This window comes from Nuphar pumila, chromosome 11 (genome assembly GCF_984573655.1).
Source record: "Nuphar pumila chromosome 11, dmNupPumi1.hap1.1, whole genome shotgun sequence".
In the NCBI taxonomy this organism is placed as follows: domain Eukaryota; kingdom Viridiplantae; phylum Streptophyta; class Magnoliopsida; order Nymphaeales; family Nymphaeaceae; genus Nuphar; species Nuphar pumila.
The window spans coordinates 17,246,333-17,273,813 of NC_143259.1; the positions used below are offsets into that span (position 1 = coordinate 17,246,333).

The following is a 27,481-nucleotide window of genomic DNA, read 5'->3' on the forward strand; positions in this document are numbered from 1 at the left end:
ACCCTCAATCGGTACGGAATACCGGTTCGAACCATCGAAAGGAACCGGTTTGCAACCGGCTCTCAACGACACGGTCGTGTGCAAGCGTCCCCAACGTCTTTGGTTGGTGTGCAGTGTGCTTGTTTTACCTCCTCCATGTTGTAGCTGCTGCATTTCTTCACGCTTCACTGGAGCCAAAGGGCCGATTTTTATCATTGGTTTTAAAAGAAGAGTCTGAAGAGGTGACCCAACAGAGGAGAAAAGGAGCAAAAGAGGCATTATTCTTTGCTTGGATGGAGGGATCGAGGGGGATGGTGATGGAGAATCCCTTTACTTTGAAGGTGGGGCAGGTCTTTACAGGCTTTGGGGTTGGCTGCGGGATTGGTATCGGAGTCGGCCGTCCTTTAAATTTGGGTACCCATCTCCCAATTATCTTTCTTTTTGGTCGCTCCCCACGAAATATTTTTGGGAGAAAATAGTGATATTAGCACATACGAGAGAGAGAGAGAGAGAGAGAGAGAGAGAGAGAGAGAGAGAGAGAGAATGCTGTTAGCTTCTTCAGTGGGAGGAATTGTGACGAACGACACCAATGTAATGGTAATCATGATTTTCTGATCTCCCATTGTTACACCATGTTGAGTGGTTCTCTCTCTCTTTCTTGGCGCTGCTGTATTTCAATTTTTTTTGTTTTTGATGATGTAGCATATTGTAGGTTAAATTTGTAAGTAGTATTTTGTTGGTTAGAGGTCTTTCTCTTGCTTGTTAATGTGCAGAGTGTATTGGTGTTGATGTTTGTCTTCGAACAAGAGAATTTGTATTTCTGTGGATGTTGGAATATCTTGTTGAGGAATTTCTTGTTAGATTTGCAATTGAATTTATTTTCTTTGGTTAAAAAGTGCGGAAAACTGCTTGGGACAGTTTAACTTCGCTGCTCAGTATAACTTATCTTACTATTCATTGATTTTATACCATATTTCTAGTGGAATGGCAACTGGTGTCAGAAATATAGTGTTTGCAGGCACTTAAGCTGATTAGACAATGAGGACTTTTTCCAAAGCATTCTAACCAGAATTCAAACATGCATCTAAAGTATTCACATTGTGAACTTCATGAGGTCTTAATTACATATCTGTATCAGGTGCAATACCAGTACTGAACCAAGTAATGAGTGCCACCAGGGGTGCAACAGATGCTGTTTCTGGGATTGGAGTTCATGTGAATAGCTCTGTAAGAGCGACATCTTTGTTACCATTCTCTTTGTGATATTTTAGTTGTCTCTTTGTTTGTTTATTTTTCCATTTAACAAAAGAACGCATATCTGAATGGTCATCCAGTTACTGTTCTTTTTACTTTTCCTCATATTTGTTACTCAGCTAAGGAGGTTGGGGCTGAAGAGCATTGAAGCTGGTGTGGGTTGTGGAATTGGTATTGGTCATGGTTTTGGTGTTGGTAGGTATTTCCAATAAAGTACTTTTAGCATTTACATATTAATGAGGTTGACTTAGTGAACTTTGTTGTATGATGTATTATTTCTTGGTCCCATTAAGTGGTTCATATTGATGATGAACATTGTCATTTCAGAAAGATGTAAATAGTTCTCTCATTTCCTTACAATACGTATTTTTCTGATGTCATAGAGATGTACTTGTGAGTTCAGAAGAGACAAACAATGGAAAGGATATAATTTAGGGATAAAATCTTCGTTTGGAATGATGTCAGGAAGTTATTTAGGAATGTGGTTGCATAACATGGAGCTAACCTCTAACCTGGTGGTTTATGCTCCCTTGTTAGTGGTGTTATTATCATTATAATAAGTGACTAGTCTAAATTAGGGTGCTTCCATTTTTTATTTGGTATGCTTAAAACCCCGTAATGTCATTCTACCTCTCAATTTGGCAGGACTAAAAGTGCCTTCATTGGCATCATCCTTTGTGAAAACTGGTGCACTACACATCAGGCTAGTAATTAATGGGGCTAGCAAAAGAGCCAAACAAACGGAGCTTGCCTCATTCGAGCCTGGTTTGTTTTGGCTCAACACAAGCTTGAGCTCAAGCCCAAGCCCAAGCCAATCTGCACCTTGCCATGAGATCGAGCTGATTCTGAGTGGCTCATCACAAGCTGGAGTCAAGACTAAGCTGGCTCAATGGAATAAAAAATGTCTGTTAATGAGGGATGAAGAGAAGAATTGAACTGCCATGTTCTTTTTTAATCTTTCTTCAGAGATTGATAGAGTTTAGAAATGAACTCTCATGTCCCAACCTCTTGTATCTAAGTAATGCCTAGCAACCAACTCCTTCACAATATCAAAGATTCAAAATACCAATCTGGCATAGAGTCCATGGTGTTGAGACAAATAATAATTGTTTTGCTTATACAGGGAACATGCATCAGAGTATATGGCAAAATATCTTAGAAGTTTGATGGTGCATTTATGTTCTATTGACAATTCTATGAAGTTCTCTATCTTCCTAAATAGGTCCATTCCCCTGTGTTACTATTCCTTGGTGTTAATTGTTTTTCTCAATTAACTTCTTGACTCTATCCTGCAATTTGTTCTCATTATACTGATCCATCGCTGGGATGTTGGACCTGATACTATCCATTTTCAATCACAACTGAGCCTCAGAGACTAGGACTTGGTATCAAACAACAACAACAACAACAACAACGCCTTCATCTCAAAACAATTGGGGTCGGCGATATGAACCAACAAAGAAAATCATTCTGGATCTTCCACATGAATCCTTCTCCTCCAATCATTTCTATCCAATGCCATGTCCTCGGTGAGGTTCAAAGCATTCATATCCTTTCCTATCATCTCCATCCAAGTCTTCCTAGGCCTACCCCGACCTCTTTTAACTAATATATTTTCCCATTTCTCCATCCTTCTAACTGGAGCATCATTAGGCCTTCGCCGAATATGTCCAAACGTTTAGGAAAAATAATTTTTGTTGTTGACACATATGCCTATTGTTTATTTTATTCTGTTGTTTTCTTAGGCAATTGGATATTGCATAAGCACATCCAAGTGGCTCGACTTTCAGGTGGTTTAACATGTTTCTCAGCCTTAACAATCTTGATGTCAAAACTTATGTTTACCAGTTGGAAAGCAACTAAGATTTTGAAATCGTGTAGTTGACACTAAGAATATTAGAGTTGTCGCCCGATCAGTTTGTTAGTGGAGACTTTTTGGGAAACTGAAGTATAATGACGTGAATAATAGAATAACACACTAATTTTAGGAATATGAGTAAATGGGACGTGAAATATAGGCCATCATGAGGTCCAGAATCAAAGTTGTGTGTTTCTAACTCTGTTTTTTAAAGATGTTCTTTTCTTGCTCTATCCAAGGAGGGTTGATTCAGTAACGGACAGATCCTATTCAAGGCTATGTTGAATCCAAAGCATGCTTAAACTGTGCAGTTTACTGCTTGTGCACATAAGCTGACATACTGATGCAGAGCAGGCGGTACCAGAGCAGGTTGTACCGCGCGACCCTGGCTCGGCCAGGGAATCCGACCCACCATAAGGAAGGGATGATCGGATCTAGCAGCAGGATCCGACCACAGGTGAGGTGACCCGATGCAGGGATATACCGCGCACCTATTTTAGAAGAGGGAAGGCCCAGTTCCAAACTGAAGCTATCTCGGGTCCGGATCCGGACCCGAGACCCGGATCCAGTGGTCAACTTTAAAAAAACTCTGTCTAGGGTTGCGTAAAGGGACTTTTTTGAAGAATACGACAATCTTTCTCTTGGTTTTTTTCAGCATTTGTTCCTTTTTTTCCCCAGTCGTTCTTTCATTTGCCTGATATTGTTCAGAGTTTTGTCTTTGTTCTTCTTTAACATTCAATATATTATTCATTTGACATTTGATTGAAATAAAATCAAGCTTCGTGGGCCTTGCTATTCCATTTTGTTCTATGCACGACTGTGTGGGTCGTACCTTTCACAACAGCCATCAAGAACTCGTGAAGGCTGCACCAAAGAGTTGTGCCTTCATCGCCATCAGTAAGGACACGTGAAGGCTGCATCAAAGTGGTATCAGAGCCTAGGCGCCCTCCTTCGGCAACAACATGGCTCAAGAGGCGAGGAACGATTCGGCACGAGGCAAGGAATGAGAGGAGATCGGTATTGAAGACCCAATGATATGCATGATGGAAATGATGACAAAAATGCAAGAGAACATGCTGCGCATGAACAAAGAAATGACAGGGATCACAAAAAGGGTTGGATGGGATTGACGGTCGGCTCGTCGCCATAGAATCGCCAGTAGGGTTGAACCCGACGACAACCCAACAAGTGGGTACCACAGTGGGCGACGACGCAGTAAGCATCATCACGACTGCAACGATCGACCTAGCCCAACTGGGTCATCAGCCTGCGGTACTGCTGGAGGGCATTGGGGAAGGTCTGCGCAGGACTATCAGCCGAGAAACGCTCTAGCAAGGTACGCCAATGCTGAACCCTGGCACGACTGCGACGCAGCCGACCCTGGGGCCTATTGGAGATCCTCCCCTCATTGGCGTGAATACGTAGGTCTGGCACCGACCCACGCAATAGGGGCTGCAGGCCAGACCCGACCTGCGTGGCCCGAGCGTGACGCCAAATCAGACCGTTGGAGCGCCAACTTCAACTTGGGCTGGGATGGGTCTGTCGATCCTCCCAGCGCCGGCGCGCGGGAGTTCGGTCGTAGCCCGCTCGCAAGCTAAGGGGATCGATCCCCTGTGGTTCGGACCTGACCCCTCAAGATCTGGTCAAGAACCCATATTAATCGGGTCTGGACCCAGTTACCGAGGGCCACCCTTTGTGTTCTCGGGAGCGGGTCCGGGTCTTGCTGCCCCATACCCAGCCTACCCAGTTGGGCTTGGTTCGCAGTTCACTCTGAATCTGACCCAACCCATTAATTTTAAACCCCAAAATGGATCCTATGCCGACCTAAACTTGTATCGGGCCCGGACGGAGCTCCTGCTTGATTTTGAGTCGGGTCAAAACCAGACCCATAATCATATGGATTGTGGATCGAGTTCAAACCAAGTCTTTTACCCCCACAACTCGATCCTCGATTCAACCTATCCAAATCTGTGTCCGACGACTAATTTAGGATTAGACCCGATCCATATCCAGTCGGGCGAATCATCCCAGCCCTATATCAACCCAACACGATACCCGAACCCAAACCAACCCATTAACCCCTTACCGATCCAACACCATTGTCATAACCCAAACCCGTATTACCCCGTTCCTACCCACTTAGAGCCTGAGACCCAACACACCCGTCCACCTTTAGTATGACCTCCTTACATCCCGATGCAACAACGACAACCACATATGGCCCCCACCCGCGGGAAAGCCAGGCCGCGATAGATTCAGCAAGGACCGATGCGACCTTAGCGCCGACCGCCCATCGGTGGAGTTCGTTAGCACCAGCATCCAGGCGAGCAGTACCGCACAGAGGGTGATGAAGCAGTGTGGGACGACAACGTTTTCTGGAATGAGTATCCTGCAGGAATGGTGGAGACTCGTCAACAAAGTGCACCAGAACACCCTTCCACTTACGGGGTGAAGCTGAATCTTCCGGAGTTTGCGGGGCTGTTCGATGCGGAGCAGTTCTTCAACTGGTCTTATGCCATGCAGTTTTTCTTCGACTACGACACCGTCGCTGAGCACCGTCATGTCTCTCTAGCGTCTACTCGGCTGAGAGGCCTAGCACAGACATGGTGGGTGGAGCTGTAGAGGTCGAGAGAGCGACATGGACTAGAGCGTGTACAATCGTGGGAGGAGATGCAGTCAAAATTCGTGCATTCAGATCACGTCGAGAGAGCCTACAAGGAGTACCTGACCCTGCGTCAAGGCAACCAAATTGTGGCAGAGTACACTGCTGAGTTCCATCATCTTTCCCTACGTGTGCAGATCGAGGAAACTGCCCGCCAACAGGTCACGAGGTACATTTCTGGTCTTCGTCCTGCTATTTCTGATGATTTTAGTTGTATCACAGTTGAGACATTAGATCAGGCAAGCAGTTATGCCATGAATGTCGAGGAAAAACTGAAAAGGAGGCAGGAATATAGGACCTTCCGTAGTGAACAATCTAGTCGACCTAAGTCGAGTTTCCCAACCAAGGGAGCAAGCTCCCCTAGAAAGGAGGACTCAAAGCCTAGAGCAAACTTTAGCAAACCTGACTAGTCAGGACCCGCCTTCCATACCCGGTCCAAAGCCAAACCTAGTGAGTTGACCATTCGTTGTTTTAGGTGTCAGGAGTTAGGACATGTTGCGTCTAAGTGTCCCACTATGAGCAAGAACACCCATCTTGTTGAGGGTATTGTGGAGTCAGCATCAGAGAGTGAGAGTGAGTCTTTGGTTGAGGACGAGGATGAGAGGGAAGTTGTGGAGTTTGACGGTGTTAGAAAGTGACTTGAAATACATTGGGTTCAATAATGAACCCATACTTATGCACGTGAAGTGCAAATATACCCATTAAAGGGAAACAACATAAGCACATAATGTGCTAACACATAAAACCCATAAAAAGGGAAAAATATGACATAAAGTCATAAGTTGCATATCATTGAAGAATAATGGAGAAGGGGTAAAAACCCCATTACAATGGAGCATAAGCTCCCTCTAGGATACAAAAATACAAAGGGGAGAGCCCCTATTTATAAGCATAAGAAGGAGCCACAAAGGGGGCTCCCAAGAGAGTCGTTGGGAGCCCCCAACGGTCACATATGTGACCGTTGGAGGCTCCCCAACGACTCTTTGGGGAGCCTCCCTATGTGGCGCAAAAGCCAAAAAATAAAAAAGGGAAAAAGAAGAAAAATAAAGAAGAAAAATAAAAATAAAAATAAAAATTACAAGCATTATTCCAAAATGGAATATGCGTAAAACAGGAATTTACAGAAATACCCTTTTGGGTGAAATAAAGTATATATATTTATATTCATATATATATATATAGATATATATATATATAGATATATATATACATATATATATATATATATATATATATATATATATATATATATATATATCTATATATATCTATATATATATGAATATAAATATATACGAGATTACAAATGTCGATAATACACATATTTTAACATCCCCCCTCAAACTTTGCGGGGAAAAACCCGAAAGTTTGGAAAAACATTTCTTCAAAACAGAGGGAAGTCTTGAAACAAAGTCCAATTCTTCAAAAAATCTTTAAGGAAAAAGCTCCATCTTCATGACAGTTGAGCTAGGTCTTCAAATCCAATTCACCATCGATCGAATCCATGATGTACCTAATGTTCCACATCTTAGCGATCCTGTAGAAAAACAACAAAGAAACAAGTAAAACATATCTTTGCACTTTTACTCAAATGGAACATTTCTAACTAGCATAATTATGGATGACACATGTTAGAAGTTATGCAAATTATGCAGAAATGACACCAAAGTTTCAAAATCATACATCATGTTAAAACAAAATGAGCGGAAGCAAATTATGCAGAAATAAATTGCAAGAATGCATAATGCATTCATAAGGTCCAACGTTGGACAAATATAACCCCATAATGGGGAATAACAAAATGGTCCACTAAGGGACACCACAATAAGCCTACGAAGAGGCATGATATACATAAACATTATTGAATGAGGGCCCAAAAAGGCCATAAAGAGCATATGCATATACTTATCATGAAATGAATTAATACTCAAAGAACTCATTAATGAACATGCTTCAAACATGTAATGAAGTGCCAAACAAGAGAAACAAAGTCTCCAAGCATACTTTAGGCAAAATAAACCCAAGAGTTCACAAGGTTTTAAAATCATTTATGAAAGACATACTTAATACACATTTTGCATATAAGGGTGGCAAAAACCATAAGCACTTAATATATAGATTAAATGCTAAGAAATCAACTTGATATGCATATCAAAAATATGATTTGCTTGAAAAACATAAGTCATGAATGAAATTTTGCAAATTTCAACAATAGTTTATCCATTACAAACATCTTCCTCATTAGTCCTTCAAAACCCATAAATCAAGTGTATAAGCTACTAGATCAAGAATATAAAGCCATTAAAGGCCAAAGACACACACAAAGGTGTGTAAAAGAACCTCTTGTCTACATATGATAATACTTGAAATAAGTGCATCTACGACAAGAACAAGAGAATACATGCCAACATGGACTAAAAAGTATCTCTTGTCTACGTAAAAAATACACTTAAAACCAAGTATGTTCAGCTACTAGAACAAGAGTAATAAGCCAACCATGGGCTAAAACATAATACATCTCTTGTCTACATATGATAGCACTTGAAATGAGTGAAATAAGCCAACCATGGGCATACATCTTAAGCGACTAAAACAAGGATACAAACGCCAACATAGGCTAAAAATCACACACCATGGTGTGAATCAACGTGTCCTGTCTACATATAAAAACACTCAAGACAAGTGTGTTCAGCTACTAAACCAAGAGAGCAAAAGCCAACAAAGGGCTAAAAACACACGAAGGTGTAATAAAATTCTTGTCTACATATGATGACACTTAGATAATGGGCATAAAAGGAAAAGACTTTTGAGGCAATAAACTTGTAATGAAAATAAACCTTGAATAAAACAATACTCCTTTTAAAATGAATTCTCATAACAATAACATGCATGTAAAAAATATCTTCAACAAGATACTATAATCGATAAAATAAAATTCTTGAGAACAAATGTGTGAACATACACACACCAAGAACACTTAGAATACTTGTGCAAAATCACAAGAACACAAAATCATAAATGTGCAAATGCACTCATAAGATTCATAAACAAGAAAAGGTTGGGCAATAATCCCAAAACCCTTGATTTAATATACCTTAAAACTTTTAAGGTTTTAAAACACCATATGTCCACATTTACATAGAAGCATCCATAATATCAATGGCCACAAGAGAAAAAATGAGTGACACACTCATAATTAGAGATCATACAACAAATCATTTTAGAGTCCCAAGGTGCCCATAACTCACCTCAACAACCATCTATAATATGGAAGGTGGACAAACTAAAATGATATAACACGAGGTGCCCATAACTCACCTCAACAAACATCTCTAATATAATAATAAGGCCAAATAGAAGATGCATTAAATAACATGTGATGGACAAATATAAATGCCACAAAAAGGCAATAAACACTTAAGGAATAAAGAAAAGAGGACCGATTAAAAAATTGAATCAAAAGGTCCAATAATCAATAATGTGCTTTATAACAACAATTTTGCATAAACACAAATTATGCTTAATCTTCAAACAAGTCATTTATACCAAAAAGGACTTATTAAGCAATAAACAACAACATAAAGAATTCATCAAGACAATCAAGCTTTAATCAAAGAAATCATAAGAACCGTAATGGTTCACAAAGAAGGCTTTAACACAATACTTAAGGAATGAATATTTAAAACACTTGAAAATTTATAAATTTGGGATTAAATCCCATACAACAATTTTAAAAAACCTTTGATTGTGATGAGATATGCGGAAACATTCAAAGTGCTAAAAGCACTTACAATGATTTAAAAAGGACTCAATATCTAAATTCATTATATTTTTCACAAAAATAAATGTGCATAAAGGCTCCATAATGTAAACATGTCTACGAAGAGACAATACACATGTGAGCACAAAAGGCTTTATGAAAGATGTGCACGAAGGCACTCATACAATACTTGAACAAATACACACCAAGGTGTAAACAAACATGCACTAAGGCATGTATTTCATAAAAAAGAGGGAATGCATACAAGCGCAAATATTTGAGAAACAAATGTGCACAAAACACAAAAATACACAAAAGTGAGCAAGTATGCACTTTATAAAAAGAGCAATGCTTGAAATTCTCAAAATTTAACAATTGCAATTGAGGACAAAGAAAACCATATTATGGTCAATGTAGGCATTTTTTTTTTTAAAAGATATTATTAAGAGGTTTCGAAACCGTATGAAAAATACAAACCAACAAGTTTATAAAGATGAAAAATGAAATCATTTATACCAAAAGGATGCAAAAGATGAACTATGCACTCTATGTAGTGTGAGAAATTACTTTTAAAAATTCTTTCCTAATGGTTTATCATAAACAATTTTTCAAAAAAGAAACATTGAAAAACTTTTAGGAGTTCTTATAAGTTATCATTAACAAGAACTACTTTAGGATTCAACAAAGATTTTTAGATGTGAGAGATTTTCATATAAGGATTATATCAAATTTTTCAAAAAATGCACTAAAATTTATAATCAAAAGAGGAACTCAAATCAAATATGGGTTCATATGAGAGTTAAGAAATTTTAAGCAAAGATCATTACTTTAGCAAGAAATCATATATATAATTTTAAAAATTAACTTATAGGTCAATCATGAGATAGTTATGTAAGAATTTTAAATCTCACATAATTGAAGGTAATTTTAAAAAAACATAAATTGCTATTATATGCGATGAGTAGTTCGATAAACACAAATTATATATTTGAACAACAAACGAGTTCACCAAATTTGAGGGAGATAATTTTAAAATATACGAGCACACGAAATGTGAAAAGACATAATTCAACTATCATAACCATTAAACGAACAAACTATATGCAAGAAACATATTTTCAAATGCATAATATTTTAAGAAAAGGGATACATACCGAATAACTTCAAAGCAAAAAGGAAGAGCAATGAATACTTCACCATTTCTTGAGCGACACGCTTTCCGTTGCACCAAAGGACAACCCCATCGTGACCTTGCTCTGATACCATGTTAGAAAGTGACTTGAAATACATTGGGTTCAATAATGAACCCATACTTATGCACGTGAAGTGCAAATATACCCATTAAAGGGAAACAACATAAGCACATAATGTGCTAACATATAAAACCCATAAAAAGGGAAAAATATGACATAAAGTCATAAGTTGCATATCATTGAAGAATAATGGAGAAGGGGTAAAAACCCCATTACAATGGAGCATAAGCTCCCTCTAGGATACAAAAATACAAAGGGGAGAGCCCCTATTTATAAGCATAAGAAGGAGCCACAAAGGGGGCTCCCAAGAGAGTCGTTGGGAGCCCCCAACGGTCACATATGTGACCGTTGGAGGCTCCCCAACGACTCTTTGGGGAGCCTCCCTATGTGGCGCAAAAGCCAAAAAATAAAAAAGGGAAAAAGAAGAAAAATAAAGAAGAAAAATAAAAATAAAAATAAAAATTACAAGCATTATTCCAAAATGGAATATGCGTAAAACAGGAATTTACAGAAATACCCTTTTGGGTGAAATAAAGTATATATATTTATATTCATATATATATATATACATATATATATATATCTATATATATCTATATATATATATGAATATAAATATATACGAGATTACAAATGTCGATAATACACATATTTTAACAGACGGCAACATAGAGAATCTGTTGTCCATCCGTCATGTCTTGACCGCCCCCCGTGAGTCAGCCCCCGCAAAATGGTTGCGGAACAACATTTTTAGAACCCGGTGCAACTGTAAGGGTCACGCGTGTGATGTTATTATCGATACCGGTGCTTGTGAGAACATGGTGTCCGAGAGCGTTGTGTCTACCTTGAACCTGAAGACAGAGAAATTGTCACACCCATACAAGATGGCGTGGTTCAAGAAAGGGAACGAAATTCCCATCACCCAGCGTTTAGTTCGGTTCTCCATGGGGGAGCATTACCACAACGAGGTGTGGTGTGATGTAGCCCCCATGCGTGCGTGTCACATTCTTTTGGGTCATCCTTGGCAGTTTGATCGCAAAACAATTCACGATAGGCGCAAAAACACATTCTTTCCTTTTTAAGGGTCATAAAATAGTCCTTCTCCCTATCAAGGAGACCGATTTTCCCACTGTGGATAAGCTTGAGCGAGTTTCCAGGCTCGCGGGCCTCTCGTACCAGCCCTTCTTGAGCCATTGTCAGGAAGATGGCTATTGTTATGCCCTAGTGGCTAAGCCGTTGATGGGTACATTTGTGTCCATTCCCGTGGACGTTGCCTCTCTTATTGAGGACTTTTGCAACATTATGCCAGATGACCTGCCCGATAGATTACCTTCGACGAGGGTAGTTCAACACACCATTGATTTTATGACGGGATCGAGTCTCCCCAACCTCCCCGCATATCGCATGAACCCAGCCGAGCATGCCGAGTTATTGAGGCAGGTTCAGGAATTACTGCAAAAGGGCTTTATTCGCGAGAGTGTTAGCCCTTGCGCAATACCCGCCCTTCTCACTCCTAAGAAAGATGGGTCCATGCGCATATGTGTTGATAGTCGTGCGTTCAATATCATCACGGTCAAATACCATTTTCCCATCCCTCGTTTGGACGATATGTTTGACATTTTATCTGGTGCCTCCATTTTCTCCAAAATAGACTTAAAAAGCGAGTATCACCAGATTCGTATCCGGGAGGGGGATAAGTGAAAAACGACATTCAAGACACGTGATGGGTTGTATGAGTGGTTAGTCATGCCATTTGGGTTATCTAATGCCCCAAGTACCTTCATGAATATGATGACCCAAGTGTTGCGCCCTTGTATAGGGAAGTTTATCGCTGTCTATTTGATTTATAGTTCGTCGTTATCTGATCATTTGAGTCACCTGCGTCAGGTCTTAGAAATTTTGAGGAGAGAAAAATTGTATGTCAATGCAAAAAAGTGTGACACGCGTTTTAAGAGCCATTTTTGGAAATCATTGTGGGCCTTATTGAAGACCAAGCTTCAGTTCAGTAGTGCATACCACCCCCAAACCGATGGCCAAACCAAAGTTGTGAACCGCACCTTAGGCAACTTGTTACAGAGTCTAGTAGGGGAAAATGTCCAAACCTGAGACCTAGTCTTGCCTCAAGCCGAGTTTGCATATAACAGTTCCATCAACAGATCCACAAGCAAGTCTCCTTTTCAAATTGTTTATGGTTGGTCGCCCACTCATGTCATAGATTTAGCTCCAGTATCCAGTCTCCCTGACCCAACCCCAGACGCCTTTGATGCGGTTGAATACATGCGTGATATATATAGGCAAGTCCGAGCCAAACCCGTTGAGAGTTACGAAGCGTACAAAGCTTTCGTTGACCAAGGTTATCGCGACATTAAGTTTCAAGTCAGTTAGTTAGTTTGGGTTTACCTACGTTTTGAGTGTTTCCTAGTAGGTACTTATAGTAAACTGGGCCCTAAGAAGTATGGCCCATTCATGGTCCTCCGACGATTGGGTCCGAATGCCTACCTCCTTGAACTGCCCGAAGATTGAAACATTTCTCCGATTTTTAATGTGTCTGATCTATATTCTTACTGTGAGGACAACAAGTTGTCAGAGCCGACTTCTTCCCAACCAGGGGAGAATGAAGCAGATCAGGCGGTACCAGAGCAGGTTGTACTGCGCGACCCTGGCTCGGCCAGGGAACCCGACCCACCACAAGGAAGGGATGATCGTATCCAGCACCAGGATCCAACCACAGGTGAGGTGACCCGATGCAGGGATATACCGCGTGTTAAAATATATGTAATCATATATACATATATATGTATTTATCTCATGATACCCGATAAAGGGTATTTTTGTAATTCTGCCCATTAGGGATATTTTAGTCTTTTTACATCTTTTACATGTATTTTATTTTACATTTTCTTTTTCCTTTTTATTTTTCATTTATTGTAAAATGCATTTAATGCATTGCATTGGGGGTCCCAACCAAAGGAGTCGTTGGACCCCCAACGGTCACAAATGTGACCGTTGGGGGCCCAACGAGTCCCCTTTTGGGCCTCCCAATGTTCTCTCTCTCTCACTCTTTCTCTCACTCCTTTGTGTATAAATAGAGGGGTATTCCCCCATGTAAGGTATGACCTTTTAGGCCCTCATTCAATAAAGTTTATGTAACTTATGCCTCTTCGTAGGCTTCTTGTGGTGTCCCTTAGTGGACCATTGTGTTATTCCCCATTATGGAGTTGTGTTTGTCCAATGTTAGACCTTATGAATGCATTATGCATTCTTGTAATTCATTTTCGCATACTTTCTAACACCGCGCACCTATTCTAGAAGAGGGAAGGCCCGGTTCCAAACTGAAGCTATCTCGGGTCCGGATCCGGACCCGAGACCCGGATCCAATGGTCAGCTTTAAAAAAAACCCTGTCTAGGGTTGCGTAAAGGGACTTTTTTGAAGAATACGGCAGTCTTTCTCTTGTTTTTTTTTTCAGCATTTGTTCATTTTTTTCCCCAGTCGTTCTTTCATTTGCATGATACTGTTCAGAGTTTTGTCTTTGTTCTTCTTTAACATTCAGCATATTGTTCATTTGACATTTGATTGAAATAAAATCAAGCTTCGTGGGCCTTGCTATTCCATTTTGTTCTGTGCACGACTGTGTGGGTCGTACCTTTCACAACAGCCATCAAGAACTCATGAAGGCTGCATCAAAGAGTTGTGCCTTCATCGCCATCAGTAAGGACACGTGAACGCTGCATCACATACTAATAAGCTAATTTTGTGTAGATACCAAGATAAGAAATTGATGAGTATCAAATGTTCTGTTGGCAGACAAAAGTTTAACACAATCATGCATCTGAATTTCAGGCCTTGCTCTGAAGCCTGGAGTGATCAATAAGATCCAATATGGTCTAATGGTATGCTAGTGCTCCCTCTTCTTCTACAGTGATCCACATTTCTGCTATCAGTTTTTCTAAATTATTTTGATGTTTTTGCTAGCAAGTGATGGCAAAGATGACGAAGAATCTTGGAGGTATGCCTGGACTTTCTATAGGTCAAAATCTTACCGCTCAACCAATGCAGAGCAGACTAAATTATGTAGATGAGACCTTGAAGAGAACTGGTGAAATTTCAAGTGGAAACATCCTACAGATGGCCTCGAAAACTGAAACAAGTGGACTACAGAATCTGGTCGGAGACACAGGAATTCTACCAGAAGCTTCTCTTGGCAATCACTCTGAAAAAGTTATCAGTAGTTTTTTAAATAGTCCTTTTCTGCAAGATGAGAAGGAAATGCAGCTTAATGAATTGGTAGGTTTAATAGAAGTCTCCATGGTTTCCACTGTAGATATGTACGTGTTATATATAGTTCACTGTGTACATGTTATTTATAACATAATCGGATGGTGTCATATATGACTTGTTAGCCCTTTTCTTTTTTCTGATGTGTTTCTTTTGCAATATCATTTAGCAGGGTGCTGTAGCCATTTCTTTACATTTTAAGGCCCTTGTTTATGATTTATCTCCCCAAGTTGATGCCCAGATTTTATTCCAAATAAATTAATATTCTTATTTCTATAATCCAGTTGTTAATTTCGTCATGCAAAAGCTTAACAATGTTTTGACTGCAATATTGTCAAGACCCATGGCAAGTTAATGAATTGTTTGCTTCAAAACGTTTCATGACTTTGGTCCATCTATACTCCAAAAATCTGGTCACATCATAGACTTTGGAGGAACTTCTGAAAACTTACATTGTTGATGTGATGATCCAGTTGTCATTTTAACAGAAAAAAAATTTGTCAGTACAATTTCCGTGACTTGAAGTTTTAGTTACCAAAAGTCAGTTTGTGCAGGGAATCGACCTTCATTTTGACATAGGCAATTCAAATTAGCTAGCATCCTTTGGAGTCTCAGGTTTTCATTTCATTCTCTCCAAGTCAACATCCTCATGTGCAATGAGGAGATGGGCTGGATTAAACCTGTGATGGATTTCCCAGGAACTGGGAGGATCTTCATTTTATCTCCTGTAGTGACTACTTGTCTGTTGTCTCTTGTCATTTTTCCTTTTGATATTTTAAAAGTTAATCTGTTTCCTTTTTTTTTGATAAGCAAGCTGGGGGATGACCCCCGTGGGAGTCAAACCTGAGACCCCTTGATTATGATAGTATGGCCTAACCATCCAACTATCTCATTCAACCCCTAATCTCTTTCCTTTTACTATTCAAATAAAGGGATGAATAGTTAGGTGCTTAAAATTTGTATGCTGATTACAGTTTAAGAATACAGAAAATGGTGTTCTTTTAGTATCAACCCAGTCCAGGTTTAATGGCACTGGCTGCCACTCTATGCTTCTGATATGATTTTTATTACCTTTTCTTCCATGTCACATGTATATATTTATAAGATACATGGTAGAGCGAATTATGTTTTATCCTCAACTGAGAATAGTATACATGAAGATATGGTACTTTGAGCAAAGCTGGAGTATCAATGTGAGACAGCTTCTCTTCTTTTATTGGTGTGGGAGCTTAATGGAATTGGTGGTTTCACAATTTACTGATCTGTTCAAAGTTTTCTCTACTTCTTAGGATCTTTCTGTACTTATAACCAATATTGAAATTTGATTATCAAGTTTAGGGCTTGTATTCTGTTGAGTCGTAAATTTCAATATAATCTAAAAGTGGTTATGATTGATCGATGCCACTATAGTTTTATATTTTTTTATTATAGAAAACCTGTGTATGTTACGGGCATTGATGCTTTATTTAATAATAAAATCCTACTTCAAAGTCATCATATATATATATATATATATATATATATATATATATATATATGATCTAAACTGTCATTTCAAGGTGGAGTTGACTTTTTATGATCAGGCAAGTATACAAGTTATGTGCACAGTGATATTCCTCTTATATGAGTTTTGCGGATGTGCATTATGTCAGTTCTTTATTGTTTGTTGCTATACAATGCGCTCTTTCTCTAACAGAGAGAAGCATGGTGTTCCTCATTTTTTCCCATCAGAGTTACTGATGCAGAGCAGGACCGGGCTGGGCCTATACAGTGTGACCCGGGTGTGGCCAGGGATCTCGGCACCAATGGGATGGACGATCGGACCCAGATGATGGATCCGATCACGAGTCTGGTACCACGATGCAGGGACATGCCCCTACGTACCTATTCCAGGCGAGCGAAGGTTTGAAGCACGCACGTCGACAGCGTTTCAACACCTGGGTGATCCAGCACGTCAGCAACATCGATTTAATCTCGGGTCTAGGGACTGGACCCAAGATCCAGGTCCATTTATGCAGTCTATAAATACCCGACCTTAGGGTTACGTAGTGTAGTGAAGATTGATGATTTGTTTTTTTATTGTTTCTCTCTTTCTGTCAGCATTTGTTTTCCACTGCAGCCGTTATTTCCATTTCTCAAAATTTTCTTTATTCTTCATTGTAAGTCGTTGCCTTTCAATAACCGAATTAAGGTAGATCTGTTGTTCAGATCACCTGTTTCTCACGTTTTCTGTTCGATATTATTTACTTCTGCACGGTGGACATGCATTGTGAGAAGCGCTCCTAACGTCAGCACCCAGGTGCGTCGGAACTTCGATCTCTACTGCATCAAAGTGGTATCAGAGCACATCCCTTTCTCCTTGGTCGACGACATGGCACAAGAAGCAAGAGACGATCCTGCGAGCGGGAAGGAACGAGAAGGATCAGACACCGGCAACAAGGATCCTATGATATGGATGATCGACATGATGACGAAGATCTAGGAAAATATGCTACATGTAAGCAAGAATATAGCCAAAATGCCAAAATGTTTGGATGGAATAGAAGGCCGGATCGTGGCCCTCGAATTATCGGTGGAGACGCACACAACGACCATGCTGAAAACGAGTGTTGGATTGGGCGACGATGCTGCAGGCCTCGCAGGTGCGATGGTGCTCGAACCAGTCCAACCGAACGTCCGCCAACTTGCTGTGCAACCGGATGGCACCGAGGCGGGCCTGCATAGGGATGCCGGCCGCGTGACACTCCAGCAAATGGTTCCATTTCTGAACTCTGTCCCGGTAGCAACGACGAATCAGATTGGCAATGCTTACCCACTGAGCCAGGGGGTCATCGAAGGGTCTCCCATCGTCGGCTCAGGTGCGCAGTCCTGGCCTCAAACCGCGGCAAAGGTTCTGCAAGCCAGAAATGGCCTGCGGAACCCAAACCCGATGTTGGGTCGGGATGCAGGCACCGCCACGATAGCGAGAGATGGGGCTGATTTTTCACTCCCTTTGGAACCCGCTCGTGGGGGCTCGATCACAGCCCACCAGCGAGCTGGGGGGGGGGGGGGACCGGTCCGAACCCGACAGGGTCTGACCCGAAACCAGTTGTAGCAGGGCCGAGATCTGAGTCTTGGGGACCGCCCTTTGGGTCCCAGGGAGCGGGTCTGGGTCTTGAGCCTTATCCCCCAGCCTACCCACTTGGGCCCAGTTCGCGACTTATCTCGAATCTGGCCCAACCCAATATTTTGGACCCTAATGCGCGATTCAATACCAACCCAATCTCGCATCGGACCTGGACGGAGCCTCAGTTCTATTTTAAGCCGGGTCAAAACCAGACCCATCATGCTCTGGATCAGGGATCGAGTTCCAACCAAGCCTTTATTCCCCACAACTCGATCCATGATCCCACCTATCCAATTCTGGGTCCGACGAATAGTTTAGGTTTAGACTTGATCCAGATTCAATCGGGTGAGACACCCTAGTACTTCACAAACCATACCTAATACCCATACCAAACCTCGAACCTGACCCAATCCACTATCCCGTCCCCGATCTGAAACCCTGCCCCATATCCGACCCACTACTTCTACCATAACCCAACCCCTAACCCAAACCCATACTACCCCATTCCTACCAATCCAGACCCAGTTAACCGACCAGTCCTTCTCCTGTTGACGGGATCCCCTACTATATCGGTGCCTCAACGCCGGTCGTAGATGGCTCCCACCCAAGGGCGGGCCAGACCGAGACAACTTCAAGCAGTGTCTACACAGATCCCGCAGGGGCCAACGCGACCTGAGCTCTGACCACATGTCAATGTAATCCGTCAGGATCAACCTCCAGTCGAGCAGTACCGTGACAAAGATGATGATGCCTTGATGGACGATGAAGTCTTCTGGAATGAGTACCCTACAGGAATAGTGGAACCTCGTCAGCAAAGAGCGCCAGAGTACCCCTCCATGTATGGGGTGAAGCTGGACCTTCCAGAGTTCGCGGGATGATTCAACCCCGAGCAGTTCTTCGACTGGGCCTATGCCGTGCAGTTTTTTCTTCGACTACCACTCTGTGGCTGAGCACCGTTGTGTCTCTCTAGCGTCCACTCGATTGAGGGGCCTAGCGCAGACATGGTGGGTTGAGCTACAAAGGTCGAGGGAATGACAGGGGCAAGAGCGTGTGCAGACATGAGAAGAGATGCAAAGATTGATGCAGACCAAGTTCGTTCCATCAGACCACGCTGAGAGAGCCTACAAGGAGTACTTGACCCTGCGTCAAGGCACCTGTACTATAGCGGAGTACACTGCTGAGTTTAATCGCCTATCCCTACGAGTGCAAATCGAGGAGACCGCCCGACAACTTGTCACAAGGTATATTTCTGGTCTCTGTCCTGCTATTTCTGATGATTTCAATTGCATCTCAGTCGAGTCATTGGATCAGGCCAACAGTTATGCCATGAATGTGGATGAAAATTTGAAAAGGAGGCAGGACTATTGAGTTTCCCGGAGTGACCCGTCTAGTCGATCCAAGTCGAGTTTCCCAACCAGGGGAGCGAGCTCCCCAAGGAAGGAAGACTCAAGGTTTACCCCAAAAGTAGATCCCAGCAAGCCTGACCAGTCTGGACCGGCCTACCATACACGGTCCAAGTCTAAACCTAGTGAGTCAACCATCAGTTGTTTTAGGTGTCAAGAGTTAGGACACATGGCCTCAAAGTGTCCCACCATGAATAGGAACGCCCATCTCATAGAGGGTATCATCGAGTCAACTTTAGATAGTGAGGGTGAGTCCTCGGTTAAGGGGGAGCATGAAGGCGAAGTCGTAGAGTTCGATGGTAACATCGAGAATTTATTGTCTATTTGTCATATCCTAACCGTACCTTCGAGAGTCAGCCCTCGCAAAATGGTTGCGAAATAACATCTTTAGAACCGGGTGCAATTGTGAGGGCCATGCATGTGATGTCATCATTGACACTGGAGCTTGTGAAAACATGATTTCTGAAAATGTTGTGTCCACCATGAATTTGAAAACAGAAAAACTGGCCCAACCATACAAGATAGCGTGGTTCAAAAGAGGAAATGAGGTTCCCATTACCCAGCGATGTCTAGTTAGGTTCTCTATGGGAGAACATTACCACGCTGAGGTGTGGTGCGATGTAGCCCCTATGAGTGCTTGTCATATCCTTTGGGATATCCCTGACAGTTTAATCGTAAGACCATTCACGATGGCCGTAGGAACATGTACTCATTTGTTTTTAAGGGGCATAAAATAATCCTCCTTCCTATTAAGGAGACTGGTTTTCCCACTGTGGATAAGCCCGAGCAAGTTCCCCAGCTCGCGGGCCTATCATATCGGACTTTCTTGAGTCATTGTAGGGAGGATGGTTATTGCCATGCCTTGGTGGCCAAACCATCTATGAGTACGTCGTTGCTCATTCCCGTGGACATCGTGCCCCTTGTAGAGGAGTTCCGCGATGTTATGCCAGACGACCTTCCTGATGGCCTACCTTCGATGAGGGCGGTGCAACATGCCATCAATTTTGTCCCAGGGTCGAGTCTACCTAACCTCCCCGCGTACCACATGAACCCATTCGAGCATGTTGAATTGTTGAGGCAGGTTCAAGAGCTACTGCAAAAGGGATTCATTCGTGAGAGTGAGCCCTTACGTAGTATCCGCCCTGCTCACTCATAAGAAAGATGGGTCCATGCGCATGTGTGTCGACAGTAGGGCGATCAATCACATCACTGTTAAATACCGTTTTCTCATTTCTCGATTGGATGACATGTTCGATATGTTGGCCGGTGCCTCTATTTTCTCGAAAATCGATTTAAAAAGTGGGTACCACCAAATCCTTATCCGAGAGGAGGATGAGTGGAAAACGACATTCAAGACACGTGATGGGCTGTATGAGTGGTTGGTCATGCCTTTTGGGTTATCGAATGCCCTGAGTACTTTCATGAATATGATGACCCAAGTGTTGCGTCCTTGTATCAGACGGTTTGTCGTTGTCTATTTTGATGATATCTTGGTTTACAGTTCATCTGTGTCTGATCATTTGAGTCACTTGCGTCAAGTCCTAGAGATTTTGAGGAAAGAAAAGCTTTATATTAATGCCAAAAAGTGTGACTTCATGATGTCAAGCGTGGTGTTTTTGGGTTTTATAGTGTCGTCTGATGGAGTGAAGGTTGATCCCGCCAAAGTCCGAGCGATTGTAGAGTGGCCTACCCCGCGGACTATAGGAGAGATCCGTAGTTTCCATGGATTGGCCACCTATCATCGTTTTATGAGGAATTTTAGCACCCTCATGACCCCTATCATGGAGTGCCTAAAGGGTACTAGTTTCCATTGGACCTCAGCCACGGGCAAAGCTTTCACGCTCATCAAAGAGAAAATGATTAGTGCCCCCGTCCTAGCCCTTCTTGATTTTAGCGCAGTTTTTGAGGTTGAGTGCGACACCTCTAAAGTGGGGATTGGTGCCATCCTAAGTCAGAACCGCATGCCTATTGCGTTCTTTAGTGAAAAGCTGACTCAGTCGAGATGCCAATATTCTACTTATGATGTCGAGTTTTATGCCATTGTACACGCCCTTCGCTATTGGAGGCACTATCTCATTTATAAGGAGTTCGTCTTGTACATGGATCATGAGGCGTTGAAGTATTTAAATAGTCAAAAGAAGTTGAGTGCGAGACATGCCAAGTGGGTCAGTTTCTTGCAAGAGTACACTTTTACGATTCGCCATCAATCAGGTACTCTGAACAAGGTCGCTGACGCACTTAGCAGAAAAAATAGTCTTTTAATGACTATGTCCGTGCAAGTCATTGGGTTTGAGTAGTGCAAGGAGTTGTACCCGATGGACCCTGATTTTCAGCAGGTTTGGGAGGGGTGTCTCTCCTCTACCAGCACGGCAGACCCACGATTCACTATACATAACGATTACCTTTTTCGAGGTAATTAGCTATGTGTGCCAGCATTCTCTCTTAGGCTTCAGTTGATTTCTGAGTTACACGAAGGGGGACTAGCTGGGCATTTTGGATACGATAAGACATTCACACTGTTAAATGAATACTACTTTTGGCCCAAAATGCGTAAAGACATTGTCAAGTTTGTCCAGAGTGTGTCAAGTGTCCAAGGGTCGACGTCAGAATAGCGGTCTGTATACTTCTTTGCCCATCTCTGAGTGGCCTTGGGAACACGTTTCTATGGATTTTATTGTGGGTCTTCCCAGGACCTCGCGTCGTTTTGACTCCATCTTGGTTGTGGTTGACCGGTTTTCCAAAATAGTTATTTTTGTCCCGTTTAAGCGAACCACTGACGCCTCTTTAGTAGCCTCGTATTACTTCAAGGACGTGGCCCGTTTCCATGGGTTGCCTCACTCGATCACCTTAAATCGTGACACCCGCTTTATGAGTCATTTTTGAAAATCATTGTGGGCCTTATTGAAAACCAAGCTCCAGTTCAATAGTGCATACCACCCGCAAACCGATGGCCAAACAGAAGTCGTGAACCGCACCTTAGGGAACCTACTGAGGAGTCTCGTGGGGGAGGATGTCAAGACATGGAACCTAGTCTTGCCGCAAGCCGAGTTCGCTTACAATAGTTCCATCAACCGGTCCACATGCAAGTCTCCTTTTCAAGTGGTTTATGGGCGTTCACCAACACATGTGGTGGATCTAGCACCTGTGACTAGCCTCCAAGACCCAGCCTCAGACGCGTTTGATGTTATTGAGTACATGCGTGATATTCACCGACAGGTCCGAGCCAAATTTGTTGAAAATTACGAAGCTTACAAAGCTTTTGTGGACCAAGGTCGTCGTGATGTTCAGTTTCAAGTAGGTCAGTTGGTACTTATAGTAATTTGAGTACTAAGAAACATGGCCCTTTCAAGATCCTCCGACGACTGGGTCCGAATGCCTACCTATGATTGAAACATTTCGCCTATCTTCAATGTGTCTGATCTATATGCTTACTGTGGTGACAATAAGTTGTCAGAGCCAACTTCTTCCCAACCAGGAGAGAATGATGCAGAGCAGGACCGGGCCGAGCCTATACAGAGTGACCCGGGCGTGGCCATGGATCTCGACACCAATAGGATGGACGATCGGACCCAGATGATGGATCCGTTCGCGAGTCTGGTACCACGATGCAGGGACGTGCCCCTGCGTACCTATTCCAGGGGAGCGAAGGTTTGAAGCACGCACGTCGACAGCGTTTCAACACCTGGGTGATCCAGCACGTCAGCAACATCGATTTAATCTCGGGTCCAGGGACTGGACCCAAGATCCAGGTCCATTTATGCAGTCTATAAATACCCGGCCTTAGGGTTACATAGGGTAGAGAAGATTGATGATTTGTTTTTTTATTGTTTCTCTATTTCTGTCAGCATTTGTTTTCCACTGCAGCCATTATTTCCATTTCCCAAAATTTTCTTTATTCTTCATTGTAAGTCGTTGCCTTTCAATAACCGAATTAAGGTAGATCTGTTGTTCAGATCACCTGTTTCTCACGTTTTCTGTCTGATATTATTTACTTCTGCACGGTGGGCGTGCATTGTGAGAAGTGCTCCTAACGTCAGCACCCAGGTGCGTCGGAACTCCGATCTCTGCTGCATCAGTTACCATCTTATTCTGAGCCTTTAATTTTTCAGCCTAAAACAAAATGGTGATTATGGTGAGAATAATGACATGAGTGGGGCTTTATGACAGGCTGACAGTGCATCTCTTGTAGTGTTCCTCAGAATTTTCAACCTATTACTAATGGCTGGGAGAGTTAATCATGTACATTTCTTGGTATGAATGCGTTATATGCTGCAGCAAAATAGAATGCTTGCACTCGACATGGGAGCATGCCTGTTATGGCTACCATGACCATGTTTCCTTTATGTTTTATTTTGCACATCTTTAAGATGGTTGAGACTTTAGCCCACTTTTGAACTTCCTTGGAAGAAAAGGAGGACGGGGTGGGATGGAGATTGACCTAGCTTCCCTCTTGACAAATTTTCCCTGCTGCCTAGGATATTATAATAACTCTAACTTGAAATTGAGATTGTTCTCACTTGCAGACTGCATCACTTTTTTCTTCAGCCAAGTTTTGTTATTTTACATAGTAGCAATAATTAGCTAAAATATAACAGCAATAATTAGCTAAAAATATCTAAACTTCTTGTATCTCTTCTTGTTCATGACGCAAGTCTCATTATTTGGTTGCCTTTTGTATTGTGTTTTCACTTGCAGTTTTCTGTACCTTGCAGGCTAGTAAGTTGCAATCAGAGAACAATGTGTTCCAAGTGGTAAGTCCAGCAGAAGTCGCCAGTTGCTGTTTTTCTCCTCATCTAAATCTGGGTGCATTGTTCAAATATGTGTATTTTACATGAACATGTGCAATCTCATGCAAGTCTCTTCATGCCATGTTTTTTCTATTCTTGCAGCTGTGGTTTCTAATTCATGCATATTCTATGTAAGCATGACGTGTATGCATAGGTTCCCTTTGATGGCTTGCATTAATGTTTGCCATGGGTTTGTCCTTGAAAATTTGTTGTGTCATCAAGAATGATTGAATGCAGTTTTCTTGTTTTTTTGTTGTTTGGGAGGATATGATGCCTTTGTTCATCGGTTTGTGGCCGTGCAAATGGTTGCGAAGATTAGGAGGAATACACAGGTTTATGCAAAAAAAATTGACGACAAGCAGATGATGAGGATTTCTACCAGGTCTTAGGTGGTTTGTTAGCATGTCATATGGTTATGTAGAATCTATGGGCATATTTGGTCATGTATATTTTGGCCATTCATCTCTCTCTCTCAAAACAAATTGCATGCCCGAATTTCAGCTATTGAAACACCAAAAGATCATTGAAGAACTGACTGAGGAGAATGAGAAGTTGCGACAAGTTCTCATCCAAGAATTGAAGGTTTCACCAGAAAAGTTCCAAGCAAGCAGCGATAGGAGATCGAAACTTGATACCGCCTGTGCCGACTGTTTTGAGTGCCGGAGAAGACGGAGGAAATCCAGCAGATGACATATGCATGAAGAAAATTTGTTTTCTTTGCCAAGTTCAAGAGAAGATCCAGAGTGGTGCTCTCAGCCAATAACTGTTTTCCCACACAGTTTTGTTACAAGTCAATAAGTTCCATATTTCGTTTCTTCTGTCATGGTTTTCAGGTATCAGTGTCTTGGTCATGCGGTATATTAAAAGTTGCTGACCCGATGTTCATCTAACGGCCATGCACACTTTTTTTTTGAATATGTAAATGTTAAATCTAACTTCAAACACTTTATCTTAATGTTAGCAGTGTTCAACTGATTGAAATGATCAAAATGTAGTATATGTACACTTAATGTAGGTCTTATTTGTCTAATTTGCATCCAACTTCTCTGACATTATATATCCTGTCTACATCAAGATCCAACCTGTTCTTTTAACACTTTTTTTCCCTAATAACGAAGGAAACCATCTATGCAGGGTGGTTGGGGAAACATTCACAGCCTTAACCGCTCCATTGCCTATCATCTTCATGGATGTAAAACCTCTAGGTATCCCTCCTCCCATCTTCCCATTGCTTTGGTCTTGCAGAAAGGGATATGCATCCTTGGTATCAAACTCCTGACATCCTTCAGCTTGAACGCCTTAATCGACCCATTTAGCCCGGTGTGCGGAGCCCTTGTGGATTGACAGGACTTCCCCTTTTCTTTTCTATTGTTTCTAAATGACAAGCTGGGGGATAACGATCAATGCAAATCGATCTGCAACCTGAACAGACCCAGCCCACTTTGGTTATAGAAGCTTCTTGGAGGCATCGCCTTGAAGAAATGTTCCTATCATACCAAGAGGCAAAAGTCAACTAAGAAAGCCTCGTACCTACTCCCAAAATGCTTGACTCATGCTTCGAGTTTCTAATTGATTGAAAATCCAACCGCCCCAATTCTTATTCACACTTTTTTGTTTCACTTGCATCACATCTCCCTGTTTTTTCTCTGTCTCGTTGCCTTTTTTGGTAAGTCTGAGACCAGAATATGTCCGATGTGGTAAGCGGGTTCCTGTGTCAAGCTGAAGGCCCAGGATCGAATCCCTCCGCCACATGGGGTGGGCCCTTCAAAAAAAAGAAAAGAAAAAGAAAGCCAGGAAGAAAGACTTCCATAACATGAGAATGAATAAGAAAAGAAATCATAATAGTTTAGTTTCGTTAATTAAATAAAAAGCAAAGAGAAGCTTCTACATTTCTACCTAAACCTATGACCCGAGTTATGGGCTCTTGTTCTGCCTAAATGGCTAGCTGCTTGTTTTGACTTAATGGACCTCGAGTTTATTTGCTTGGTCCATAGGACTCAAAGCCTCTGCACTTCAGCACATTGCAGCTGAGCCAACCCATTTGTTAACAACAATCAGGCTGCCCTCTGCTGAGTTACACATTATAGAAGTGGGTTTACTTGGAAAGATCACTCAAGCTGTCAAAACCGCTCAACTACCCTCTTTGCCAACCAGGAAGGGAGCCTACTACTTCGGCCTTGAACTCTTGATGTCTTTCAACTTGAATATGTTAAGCTGACCCACATAGTCAAGTGTGCTGAGCCCTTGTAGTCGCTAACTTGCATTCGCGAAATATTGGGCACAGCCCTTACCGACTCACGCTTACACCTAGTCAAACAGTTAAAACTCATGCTTGGGCACAAATACAAAAAATGGAAGTCTCACATTGGTTTGAGGCGAAATTCCCATTGGAACTTGGCTAAGACCTGTGCACCATGAGATCTCTGTTGACTCAACAGGGATGACCGTGTCCAAAGCAAAATACAAATCCAAACCCAGCCTGCCCAGACTGCAAACCTTAATTCTTGACTCATGGATAGGGCTGGTAAATGAACCAAGCATCTCGTGACTTGTATCGGTTCATCTCCTCATGAACTCGTTTGTGCTCGGTTTGTATAGTTGGTGAGCCGAGAAACAAGCATCTCGTTTACCTTAAATGAGTCAGCATGAACACACATGTTCAGCTCGTCTCAGCTCAAGAGAGCTTGTATAGATAAAAAATATTTTATGAATAATATATATTTTAAATGTAATATATAAAAACATACATAAAATATATATAAAAAGAGAAGGATGAATGAAAAATATATACATAAAATGTGAATTATTAAGTGTAATATACAAAAGATAGATATATTTTAAGTGTAATATATATAAAAAATACATATATTCCATACATAAATAACATGGAATGTTTTTACACTAGCGAGCTTGTGTTTGGCTCGTCTCATTCAGGGACAAGTTGAACTTGAGCTCAGCTCGACTAAACATGAAGACGAGCTGAGCCAAGCTCAATCCACTGGTAAAAGAGCCGAGCCTGAACATGACTTGTTCGGTTTGTTCGTTTACCAGCCCTGCTCGGGGACCTAACTAGTTCTATGATTATGATAAGCCTATGTAGAATCTGTCAATGAGAGGAGAAGAGTCTCAGATTCCCAGGATGT

General features: G+C 41.8%; 1 protein-coding gene across 2 annotated transcripts; it reads left to right on the forward strand.

Moving 5' to 3' along the window:
* Nucleotides 1-192: 192 nt before the first annotated feature.
* On the forward strand, nt 193-25,295 carry LOC149822118 (dynamin). 2 transcript variants are annotated; one of them, XM_089980837.1, is made up of 7 exons: nt 193-576; nt 1,118-1,206; nt 1,353-1,428; nt 14,608-14,657; nt 14,740-15,051; nt 24,264-24,302; nt 24,840-25,295. In XM_089980837.1, the coding sequence occupies exons 2-7, from the start codon at nt 1,144-1,146 to the stop codon at nt 25,026-25,028; spliced, it is 729 nt and encodes a 242-aa protein (XP_089836963.1). In that variant the 5' UTR covers nt 193-576; nt 1,118-1,143; the 3' UTR covers nt 25,029-25,295. The 2 variants fall into 2 exon arrangements, with proteins under 2 accessions (XP_089836963.1, XP_089836962.1); XM_089980836.1 differs by having other exon boundaries at nt 193-393.
* Nucleotides 25,296-27,481: the final 2,186 nt, after the last annotated feature.

Bases quoted from the DNA above. Each gene is read 5' to 3' on its own strand.
- LOC149822118 (XM_089980836.1), top strand. From the start codon at position 273: ATGGAGGGATCGAGGGGGATGGTGATGGAGAATCCCTTTACTTTGAAG. The intron at 14,658-14,739 runs GTATGCTAGTGC...TGTTTTTGCTAG, and splicing joins AGATCCAATATGGTCTAATG to CAAGTGATGGCAAAGATGAC. The intron at 15,052-24,263 runs GTAGGTTTAATA...TGTACCTTGCAG, and splicing joins AAATGCAGCTTAATGAATTG to GCTAGTAAGTTGCAATCAGA.